Source organism: Macrosteles quadrilineatus, unplaced genomic scaffold (genome assembly GCF_028750875.1).
Source record: "Macrosteles quadrilineatus isolate MER2022 unplaced genomic scaffold, UCM_ALF_1.0 Scaffold_5__1_contigs__length_97177068, whole genome shotgun sequence".
NCBI classification, from domain to species: Eukaryota; Metazoa; Arthropoda; class Insecta; order Hemiptera; family Cicadellidae; genus Macrosteles; species Macrosteles quadrilineatus.
The window spans coordinates 64,097,973-64,110,060 of NW_026542598.1; the positions used below are offsets into that span (position 1 = coordinate 64,097,973).

At 33.2% G+C, this 12,088-nt stretch overlaps 1 protein-coding gene across 1 annotated transcript in view; it reads right to left on the minus strand.

Moving 5' to 3' along the window:
- Positions 1-394: 394 nt before the first annotated feature.
- Positions 395-12,088, minus strand: part of LOC128995826 (putative fatty acyl-CoA reductase CG5065) — a 48,584-nt gene continuing 36,890 nt past the window's right edge. The window contains exons 4-11 of the mRNA XM_054420844.1: positions 10,739-10,861; positions 9,821-9,946; positions 9,037-9,182; positions 7,102-7,211; positions 6,475-6,673; positions 5,089-5,328; positions 4,039-4,296; positions 395-2,118 (exon numbers count right to left, since the gene is read on the minus strand). Coding sequence (XP_054276819.1) covers positions 1,953-2,118; positions 4,039-4,296; positions 5,089-5,328; positions 6,475-6,673; positions 7,102-7,211; positions 9,037-9,182; positions 9,821-9,946; positions 10,739-10,861 — 1,368 coding nt within the window. The 3' untranslated portion in view covers positions 395-1,952. The remainder of the gene's footprint in view (positions 2,119-4,038; positions 4,297-5,088; positions 5,329-6,474; positions 6,674-7,101; positions 7,212-9,036; positions 9,183-9,820; positions 9,947-10,738; positions 10,862-12,088) is intronic.

Consider the following 12,088-nt stretch of genomic DNA (forward strand, 5'->3'; position numbering starts at 1 on the left):
AAACACTTCAAATAAATATGTGTACACACTTGGTAACTATAAATAATTGTGGATGAGACTAATCTAGTTTATTTTTATTTTTGGTCTTATTTTGTACAGTACATTTTATTTTTGAGTGTTGATTTATTCATTAAACTTAAAAACAAACTTTTATTGTAAAATATACAGGGTGATTGATATAAGTGTGCCAGTCGTTTTATTCGAAAACCATAAGAGATATCAAAAAAAGTTAAATGGTAAGTGCCTTGGATTTTTTATTTAAAAAATTGTAGTTAAGTCAAAAAAATTATTTTAGCCGCCATTTTTCCAATATGGCCGCCAACTTTGATTTTTCTTATGGAACACCCTGTATTTTATGATGTATTCTGGTAGAAAATGTAATTTTAAGACGATTTTATTGTTGTGATTTTTTTTCATAAAGCTAACCGTTTCATAGATAATAATGGTTAAAGTTTTTAAATTTCTGCTTGAGAAAGAATTTCGATAAAGGCCTAAGCAAGCATGCCAGCTGTTTTATTCGAAATCCATTCAAAATTGCACAACTTAAACCATTATTATCTTTGAAACGGTTAGGTTTATGAAAAAAATTACAAGAATAAAATCGTCTTAAAATTACATTTTCTACCAGAATACATCATAAAATACAGGGTGTTCCATAAGAAAAATCAAAGTTGGCGGCCATATTGGAAAAATGGCGGCTAAAATAATTATTTCGACTTGACTACAATTTTTTAAATAAAAAATCCAAGGCACTTACCATTTAACTTTTTTTGATATCTCTTATAGTTTTCGAATAAAACGGCTGGCACACTTATATCAATCACCCTGTATTTACTACTAATCACCTTAGATTAAGTACCAACCAGAGAATTTTACTTTAATATTTTGAACATTTTGTTACGTCAACAAAAATATTACATTAACCCTTTATAATTGTCACAACAGACTTTTCCTCCTACCCTTGTTTATTTTTATAGAGAAATATCCGTTATCACTGGCTTGCAGTTTCAAGAGTAACCGTTTCTTGCACGCTTCTTTCTAGGAAAAAATTGAACATGATTTTGCTCTCTCCCCTCCCCTATTAAACAGCTGCAAAGAGTCAAGTAGCACAGAGCCTGCACTAAGTATCACCGCTTGCGCTAAATGCCCGCTACTAGGTTCCCGGAGGAGTGCACTGCTAGGCACTCCTTGTGTCACCGACCGTGTTTTAAAATCAAAGACACCCACAAAGGGTTAACATATATTTTTGGACCATATGCAGTATTTTAAGAGTTGCACACTGTTGTACAGGATTAGAGGGAACAGAATCAGTGATTTTGAAACATTCACTAGAACCAAATAAATTGAAACAAATCTTTGAGTTGTAAATTGCATTGATAGTCTAACATAATGCCTACACTTCTAAGTGAGATATTTACAAACAGGGAAACAGGTTGAAAAAAGACATACCTTCAACCAAATCCTGTTAATTAATACACAATTAATTAATTAGTTTGATATTTATTTATTCATTATTGCTCCATAAAAATACACCTATTCAAATTATCTACTTATTTTATAATATCATTTATTTACATCAGTTCTATCTCTTCAAACTTCTTCATGTGTTTTAAGCTTATTTCAAAGCATAATGTGTTTTTTTTCAAATCAAATCAAAATAGTATTTATTTCGCCAAAATATTTACAAATTTCATAATAAGGTTGCCATTCCTTAAGTCACAGGGATAGAAAATACGATATAAAACTAATGTCAAAGATTAGATCTACATACTTATTTATAACGATAGTTAATGTAATTTTGAAAAAAGTAAACAATTGCATCTTAAACTTAGTGCCAGATTTCAATCAGTATAATCCCAAATGGTTATGTTATAATAAGCATACGGGAAGCCAAAAACCCACGTGTTCATCAAATAAAACAATTCCAAATGCCTTTTTCATGTTGTATCATTTTACTCTGCAGGGGTTTTGTCAATGGATCGTCTGAAGACAGGCACTGTTGACACACTTTCCAGCACAGAGTCGAGCATACCTCGAACTGTGTCAGACGATGAAACGATTATCCAGGCTATCAGCAAGTAGAAGAGCAAAGCAGCAAAACGGTCCAGTAGCCAAAATCTGTAAACACGCAAGATAATTTATCATTAATAATTTCTTTCAGTCATCTATATACACGGTTGCTATTTGCTACGTGGTTGCTGAATATCAGTAGAAAATAAATGAGAGTAACTGTGTTACTAATATAGATGGTTATTCTTTAGTCAGGATCATTAAATACAGCAGTTCCATATTTGAACTTAATGCTACGCCTGCAACTCAATCCATTACCTAATCCAATTATCTACTCTTTGAAGAAATCCTATACTGTATTAGAGTGAAAATTTAAAAACGTACGTTTTTCATGTCCCTGGCCTTTTACTTCGTAGATACTGGATTTGTAATTTATTATTATGTGTTTTAATATTTTTTGGGACGGGGGCAACATGCTACACACATTTATTTGGTTTTAAATAGGTTCTAGGTATTTTTTTTGCATTTTTAAAGTCTCGAAATTCACGACCATGACGTGTCCCTAGGGTACATTTTCCAACTTTCACGCTGTTTGTCGACTAATTATTAATGCCGAAATATATAAAGCCACATTTTTATGTCATCAATAGTTATTAAACTAACAAAAAAGGAACATATTGTAATTTTATTGTCATTGCAAACTGACTACCATGACAAAATAAGTCTGTCCCTCGATTTGGCGCCATGACCATTTGGGAAAAATTTTCAACTTTGGAGCACGACAGTGGCAAGCTTGGCGTCGATTGCGTCAGTTCGTTTTAGAGACTAGTTCAGGGTGTACGTCAAGTTTGTTGTGCCGGTCGTTTTGTGTTGAAAGAAGTAGTTACAAGATTAATAAAGGTAAATTTGTGTTTTTTGTAATTTTAGTGTGTCCATAACTGTACGTAGTAATTTGATAAAGTAGACGTGGTTTTAATTTTTGTTGATATGATATTTCAATTGCTACATTAACCTAGAAGTCCACTTTGTATCCTCGAACATGAGGTGCAGGGCTACCGCCAGAACAGAGCCAAATAACACGTGATGTCACGACCAAAGTTTCACGACCATCGCGGGTTTTTTCACGACCAATCCAGCCTTATAGATTATACTGTGTTTGGTCGTGACAATAACTTAAATATCATTGTAAATTGAACAGTTTAGTTCAATTGAAACACATATTTTTATTATAACTAACAGTAAAATTGAAGGATTGTTTAGAAAGATTTAGATTATTCCAGACAATTCACGACCGTACTGCTTGTCCCTGACCATCACGTTGATGATTTCTATCATAAAAATTGAAAAAATTAAAATATCATCATATTTCAATGTTTTATACACAAAAGAAGCACGCCTCTATAAAAACATAACGATTTTTCGGGTCTCAGGTAAGTTTTTTCGGAGTTACACAAACTTAAAAGATTTGATTGGCTTTTTTTAAATTTTTTTTAGTTTTTTAAATTTTTTCTAGAAAGACCAAATATACCAAAAGCTTAGTGAGCTGTTTATTGTAATAAAAGTAAATTAATTTATAGCAAAACATGATTGTAAAAATAATATTAACTATTTTTAAAATTCAGTTTTATGTCCATGATGGTCGTGACAAAATTTCGTGTTTTTCCATCAAAGATGCTCTATTTACTAAAAATCACCAAAGATATTGCGTTACCATGGACATTTTATGAAACTTCAAATGTAAATGAAATAAATAAATAAAAAAAGTTTCAAAAACGGAACAAAAAACTTTAAAAGTGCTTTTCCTGAAAACGTACGTTTTTAAATTTTCACTCATTAGTGTTGTCAGTGTTATATTTTGTTGTATTTCATTCTATTGGCTCTAGTTTTCTCTGTTAAATCATTTAAACTCTGAATTTTTCAAATCCTTCATGTGCTACCGGTACTCTTTTGTCAATTATTTCACTTGTAATTCAAATTTGATAAGTCACAGTCACTCTCAAAAAAGCTGGAAGTAAATACAGCACTCACAGCATGAGGTTCCTCCTGGCCCGAGGTATGTTGGCAGGATCTTCCTTACACAGGTACTGGCGAGCTCCTAACATACAGTCCGTCATGTACGGCACCTCCTGCACATCTTCGAACGGCATTGCAAACGTCTCTTTGTCAGGTCCTTTCAACTCATCCCTTAGAGCCAGAAGTTTGTCATTCTTGAAGTTCCATTGTCTCGTGGTGAAGTACTGAAGAACCTCTAAACCTACAGCCACTTTGTTCTGGACACGGATCATGCTGAAAGTGGACAAAGTTTAAAATTATCTGTTAATTGGTCATGAGCACAATTTTATTTTTAGAAGGATGAATGCAGCTAAAGAAGCAAAATTTTTAGGGCAACTTTCTGAGCTTTACTTGATTTATGTAATCCAAAGACCCCAAATGTTTTATATTTTAAAATAGGCTTTGACTTGTGATTGGAGAATCCAAAATCAAAGGTAAAATCTGTGATAATGTGCAAATCTTTGATATTCACCGGTACAGTAATATTTGAAGAAATCATGATGGTTTATAAACTAGCTGTCATAGGCATAAGCAACCTATTTGTATGGTAAGAATATCAATCTTACACTACAGGATGATAAATAATTTTTGAATGTCAAATATGCACAAATGTAGCCTAACAGTTCAAATTTAAAAGGTCAGATTCATATTTGATGTTAATTTGTTTTTGAAAAGTTAGGCTTTTGGTCAGCCCTCATCATTCCATTACGTGGAATATGCAATAAAGAATTTTATTTTAGAGTAGTTGCTGCTCATTGGGGAAGTTGAACATTTTCTAGTAAGGGAACGCTCAACACTATCCAAAAACTGACTAATATATAAAATTAAAATATAGGATTCGCTGCCCACTACACCACTGTTGCTGATCTATTTTATTAACATTACAAGTGTTAACACAATCAAAAGTTTTACTCAAATTGATTACCAACTACCTACTCACAATTAAATATGCTACAATTAATTAACATGGAAGAAATTAAATTACTCATACCATACACCTAACTAAAGGATTCTCTAGAAACTCACAATCGTTTTTGTCCAAAGATGAACAGAAGTCCATCAATGAAGTAGGCAGGGATCCAATGGTAGAATATTGCGTAGATGTCGTGCACTAGTTTGCTGCTGCGAATGTTGCCATCAGGGTACCACAGCATGACAGAGAAGGGATACTTGTAGAAGATCTCTCGTCCGATCTCCAGCACACGGCCCCACGACACAGTGGCGGTCTTGCCTTGGGTCAGGTTGTACACAGGCATGTCTTTAGTCCTGCGAGTAATATTTGATGTTTAATTGTGATTTATTGGTTTATGAACTGAAAGCACAAATTTTTGTGAAATTTGGCACCTTTTGTGTCATGTCAAATATAATGTTAAAAGAAGAAATATAATTTTGACGGCACCACTTTCTGTCTGAGGCTGATTTAAATATGTTTTATTCGAATAAAATTATCTTTGATGCTATCCCAGGTTCAAGAACTTATATTAGATTAGTTTTTTTACTGTGGTTGCCCATGTTCTTGAGTAAGATGTGTTAGTGATAAGAAGATAGTTTACGAAGGCCCCCTGAAGATGCCACACAAGCTAATGCATAGGGTGACACACAAACATCTTATTCAAGAACAAAGGCAACAAAAAAAGTAATAATACAAAAATCCGGTACTTTCCTTTTAAAGGGAACATTTACTATTATCGATGATTTTTTTCGATGTATCGATACTTTTGTTTTCCGATCCATTACAAATTGACAACTGATCTTGTTTAGGTTAAAATAGTCTATTATATGGATTATGAAATGAAACTGTTCTAAGCTAACCTAACATAACCAACCAAACTTGCTGTACTATTTAAAAATTCCTTTTGATAACAGAAAAGGCAAGTTAAACAGAGAAATTTTAAATGTTACACAGCAAGATTGGTTAGTTATGTTAGGTTATTTTTTTAAACAGTTTCATTTCATAATTGTTTGTTGATACTGAACAATATTTATCGTAGTTGTCAGCTGATATGTTTCAATTTGTTAATATCGATATATTGAGAAAAAATTCATCGATAATAATGAATGTTCCCTTTAACAGGAAAGTACCAAATTCACTGCTTGTCATCTTTAAGGATAGGATGTTTTCTCTAATATCCCAAACTCAATGATAACTTATAGGTCTTCCAATATGGTTTGTACAACAAAAAATAACTATCAGTAAAATTATTGTCCGTTTAGGTTTAAAAGTCCTGCTGGTTTAGGTGAATTTATGACTCCCCATTTACATTCAAAAGCTGATCAAATTGCAGCAAATATATAATATCAAACAGAAACGTTATGTACCGGACATAAACAAATCAATCATATCTTAAGCTGATCCATAAGGATATCATCTGTAAGGGAGTATTCTCCTTTTTCTTATAATTAATGAGTCACCTTTCAGTCATTTTGCCAACTTTTGCAGTGACAACAATTATTCCGTTGATGGCAAAGTCCACAGGTATGAGCTGAGCTAGCAGTTCTGCTTTGCAATGCATCGTACGGATAACTCCCTTACCACCTCCGATCAATAGACCTACAGGACCATTGAGGTTATCTACCCAGCCTGGAACTGGCTCCTTCACTGATGGTGTTACTGGGGAAAGAAACAAGTAATGAAATTTATTAATGATCAAGCTTACGGATATTATCAAACATAAACCACAACCAAAAAAGGGTTTTGGAATGCTCCTTGCTTTAGGGGTTTTACTGCTATTGTATATGCCTCATACATCAACAAACTCAAAATACATGTTAACTTTATAAAAGTTGAATTTTTGTAAAGCTTATGTTTACTGTTCTCGGGGGAGGGATCTGGTCTAGTGGTTAGAGCGCGGGTCCCGGGTTCAAATCCTGCCAAATCACCAATGGATTACATCTAAGTGATAATGCCCCAACTCCTAGGTCTAGCCTGAAGCATTGACTAAGGAAACAAAAGTTTGTTTCCCTTGTCTGTGCCTGAAGTAATGCGAAAATCAATCCCAGGCTCATGCAAACTATTCTGTAAAACCTCATAAAACTTACCAATGGAGGGCCTGACTATGCAAGCTGGAATATCAGGATAGTATTCGTCTACCATAGCTTCTGCCAACCTCTTTGAGTAAGTGTATGAGTTGGGGTGAGGATGCAATACCCTGAAAAAGGGATAGTTGAACTTAAAATATTTCACTTACCCTAGAATGACAACTGATCCTTTCAAAATAGATGTAAGCTTAATCACCATCCTCATAAGTTTATTAAATGCCAAAATAATCAAACACACACTCAAACTCAATTATTCTAACTTGAAATTGCAAGACTGGTGTATATTTAATTCATATAAATCAACACATCAAATCGCTTGATTTCTAGAATTTGAGGCACTGGAAGTATAGTGGAATAGAATACAGAATAGGACTGGCCTCTGAGGAGGTAGGGGATGCGACGTTGCCACTTCGTTCTTGGCTGGTGAGCTGACTTTCACCTAGAGCCGGGGAGCGGGCGCGGGCATCCCTCTGACTCTGTCTTCCCACTTGTAGGGTAGTTTAACACTACAAATTATTAATTTTTTTGGCGGTATCGGTTAGTGTTGTCATGTTTATATCACATGGAACATACATTCATCCCTTACATGATTATGGATAGATTATTTGCACTGACTTAAACCGCTACTAGATTTAGTTTTTGAAAAATATATTAACATACAATTAATAAATATAAAATGAAAATACATTTTATATAGGGTCACCTTTACAAGTATCTGGAAATATGTTGCCTATAGTCAAACGTTTGTCAACCCCAATTTTTAAACAAATCACCGTAACAATAAGAGCAAATGAACGAAGTTGGTCAATGTTTAGGAATTACCCCAAAGCTGCCTTTCTTTGAACACCTATTGTGACCCTCACTCCGTTAATCTTATTATTGCCACTCGACTGAACTTAAACTTACGGAGAACAGGTAGCTCAATAGTGACGAAGACATTTCTGTAATATTGTGATTTTACAAAAAAGTCCGTTAGTTTTATATTGAATTTAAGAAAATTGAACTAACGTTTACATACATTACGTTATGCGTTGCATTCATTAAAATAGTCATACGATATATTCACTCTTCTATAACAAAAAAAACTTCTAATGTAGGTACTCTAGAAATCCTCAAAAAACATACCAGGTAAAAAGGGAAATTGATAACATAACTGCCAATTTATTGCCAAAATGACATAACTATTTCTATTAGAAAATATTATTACATTGCACTGGAAATTGTTACATAAGAATATTTACAAAAGAAAATATTAACGTATGAAACTTCAATAAAACTTTTAAGGGACAATAAAATTTTTATATAGGCCTATCAAGATATTTGCATTACGTAAAGGAACGTAAAGGAACACCACGTCCGACGTTACGATATCGCAAACGTTTCACGTGTACTCGTGGTCGTCCACGTCGCGTACTGTTGTCCGTATTCATTGGGCGAAACACAGTTCATAGACGAATTCTTGACAAAACAGGAGGGTATACTAGAAACGCACAGGTCGGCTATCGGGCAGAGACTGAGTGCGTGGCACAACTTGGCAACAGTGGACAGTTTTCTAAAAGCTGATTGGATGCCGCATGCCCCGCCCCACCCGACTCGAACTGGTTTCGGTCCTATTCTGTATTCTATTCCACTAAAACATAGCGTACATAGATTGCAACAGGAGCTGCAACTATCTCCTCTATATTCTTCTGTAACTACCTCTAACAAACACATTACAAAATAAATAAAACTAAAAACAGTAAAGCATTTCATTACATCAGTATTACATGAAAATGCCTACTTAATGACAATTTATGTATTTACTCTATGGTTAAAATATAGCTGTATTTGACCATCAAAGTTGTTTATTTTTCTTAGAATCACACTGTTAATTCAAAATCATAGTAGAAACAAAATGTTGATGATAAATAAATGCTCTTCCGACTTGGAACTTACCTAGGTTGTATCACATCTAATGTCTCCTGGTCCATCCATTCACACATACGCATGATGTCCAAAGGAGAGATAGGTGTGTCATAGATCTTCTCTTCCATCACCTCCACATCCACATGACAAAATGCAGTCGATACATGGACAAAAACCTATAAATCCATATAAAATTATTTGTTGCATTCAATTCGCAAAATACAGTAGTATGTTTTAATAATTAAGAAAGATAAATTTATTAGGCATGCAGACCCAAAATTATAGTATGTTTTTGTTTGAGTGTACTGTACTTAAAAACATTGTACCAGTTTCTTGGCTTTACTAATGATTTAACCTTACTCTTGCGAAGGAACTGGACGTTTAACTAACGTGTTTCCCATTAACTGACTGCGGTCACATTTTAATATCTTTTTAGTTGTAGTTGCCAGAGCCATTGTTGCAATTCTTTTACCAAACATCCCCACCAAATAAACTATTAGTGCAATTATAAGGTAATTCTTTGAAAGGTTCTGTTAACTAGAAAACACATTATTTACAAACTGTTAAAGGTGTTAGTAGTATCTGTATAAATCATACATTATATAGTGCATTTTTCCAGTACAAACAGAACAATTAACATTTATTTTAATACATTTGTAAACCAGACCATAGGAAATGGGATTACAGAATCGTTTGGCCAAAATAAAGTTTAATATTTTCTAAATATATATTTAAAATTACTTAACAAATATTTAAACACCTCTTTGTTAAATAATTTAAAGCTCAAGGCAATGCAAGTACTCTGCACTCTTACCTTTAAGTTTTTGATCTGCTTGGCTAGTTCTAGCACCCTGTAAGTTCCGACTACATTCATCTCCACAGCATCCTTCAGTTTGGCCTCCAGTTTCAGAGTAGCAGCACTATGGATCACCACTGATACCTGCGCACAACTAATTATCAGGATGTAACCATAACTCAAGGCATTGATGATCAGTATCAGTTCAGTGCCTAAATCCTTGTGAAGGATTTTTCATCCTTTTATGGTTAAAGTGTATGGTTAGTCTGGTATCATAGTGTGTAGAATGTTTGCTTTCTGTAAGCAATGAACTACGGAACTCTTAGAAAAATATACTGTCACAACCTATTTGTTTGGTTAGCAATATTTAGTTGACAACAACACATAATCAACCTGACAACCTGACATCAAAAGTGAACAATGACTGACTAGAGATGTCTAAAAGATTGTTGTTTGCTTTTTTACACTGTTTTTGGACAAATACCTAATAGTAGCTTACGCAACGGTTGTGTAAGGCTAATTATGCGGTTTGTGTACACTACTTTACTTACGACCATTTCTAAATACTAAAAATCACTACTCATAACTTTCAAGAGAGTTATGTTTTCGTTTATAACCTCTCATAGCCACTGATTGTGATGCAACGACTTATTTTCAAACCAATCACTCATTGTTCAATCAACTAAATTGATCTTAACAGCTGATAGTTGTATGAGGTATTACAATTTTACTTATTTTCTATCAATCCTTGAGCCTCATTGATCCGTTACTCTGTTGTTAAATAAAACAACAATGCTGGTAAGCAAATCTTTTCAATTCTAAGAACTGAAATAAAACGGCTTGTTAAAAAACCGGTCGTAGGTAAACAATATATCATAGCTATCTTAAAGATCCTTTGAGTAGAAATGAGTAAGTGTTTTTTCACAATACTGGTACCTCCTCAGTGATTCGACGTTTTGCTTCATCCGTAAGTCCAAGATTATCTTGCAGTACGTCTCCAAATATTGGTACAATTTTCTTGAAGGCTTCTGGCTTGTTATCTCGGATGCGATGAAAAAGCTGGAGAAAAAGTAATTACGTTAATTTAAAAAGAATGATTGAGAGATTTATATTTTAAATAGACTTTTTAACAGCCACCACTATTTACAAAAAAAAAAAAAAAAAAAAAAAATGCAATAGATAATTTTTTAAGTTAAATTCATTCAGTTCCACGAAATGTTGTGGGGATTAGAGGTAGAAATTTGAAATTTTAATTGACACAAAATAGTAGTTTTCATCAATAGGAGCCAAAGTGGCTCTTTTTGGTACGCAATCGTGTTTTCAAGTGAGGCGCAGCCAAGCTTGGAAATATAATTATAAGTAGGTACCAAAAATACACTTTTGCTCCATGTGATGAACAACTATTTTCATCATACTGTGGAAATAAGCTTCTAATCGTTTTAAAATTAGACCACATAATTTGATGTTATAAAAAGTCTTCAGTAAACATTTTACTGTTGTAATTTCTGTTTTTTACAAACATAACTTTAAATACCGTGTGGTTAGTTGTATTTCCATAATGCACTGATAAAATTTTGAAGTTAGCAAACTGAAAAAAATTATTATACGTTTTTTTGTTCCCTATTTGCAGTTACAATGATTTTGCTGACAATTTAGAGAACTAAAAACGGCTGCTTTCGAGACATTAAATCAAATATAAAAAAATCACTAACTAAATTCTGATCTCTTAAGCCTCTAAGCCAGTTGGCGGGCAGGTTACCAAAGGCAGGTAACTTGAAATACCAACATAAGCGCATAATAAAACGCTTCAGTATACTTAATTTTTTTTTAAGCTCTACAAAATGGTTTAAAAATAAAATTCAAAATTTTATTTTTTTGGGTAAAAAATGGGAAAAACCAATTTTTTAATATGGCTCCCGTAAATTTATTTAAATGTGGCTTTACTGATATGGCTTTAAGAACAGCACTACAATGTGGCTTTTACAAATTTTTATGTCCGTGCAATCATCTCATGTTTGTCTAAATTAAAAGATTTGTAAGAACATCTGTTTGTTTTAGTATATAAGTCTTTAAAGCAAAGGTTTCATGCCTCGAAAGAATTTTCAAACATAGTAGAGCTTGCTGGAGAAAAAAATGACTCCATTAGTAAACAAATTATAGAATCATACTCATATATGTACATAATTAACATATATGTACATAATATATGTATGCATAATGGAATAATTATGTACATAATATATGTACATAATGGAATAATTATGTACATTCCACGCGTTACTGTAA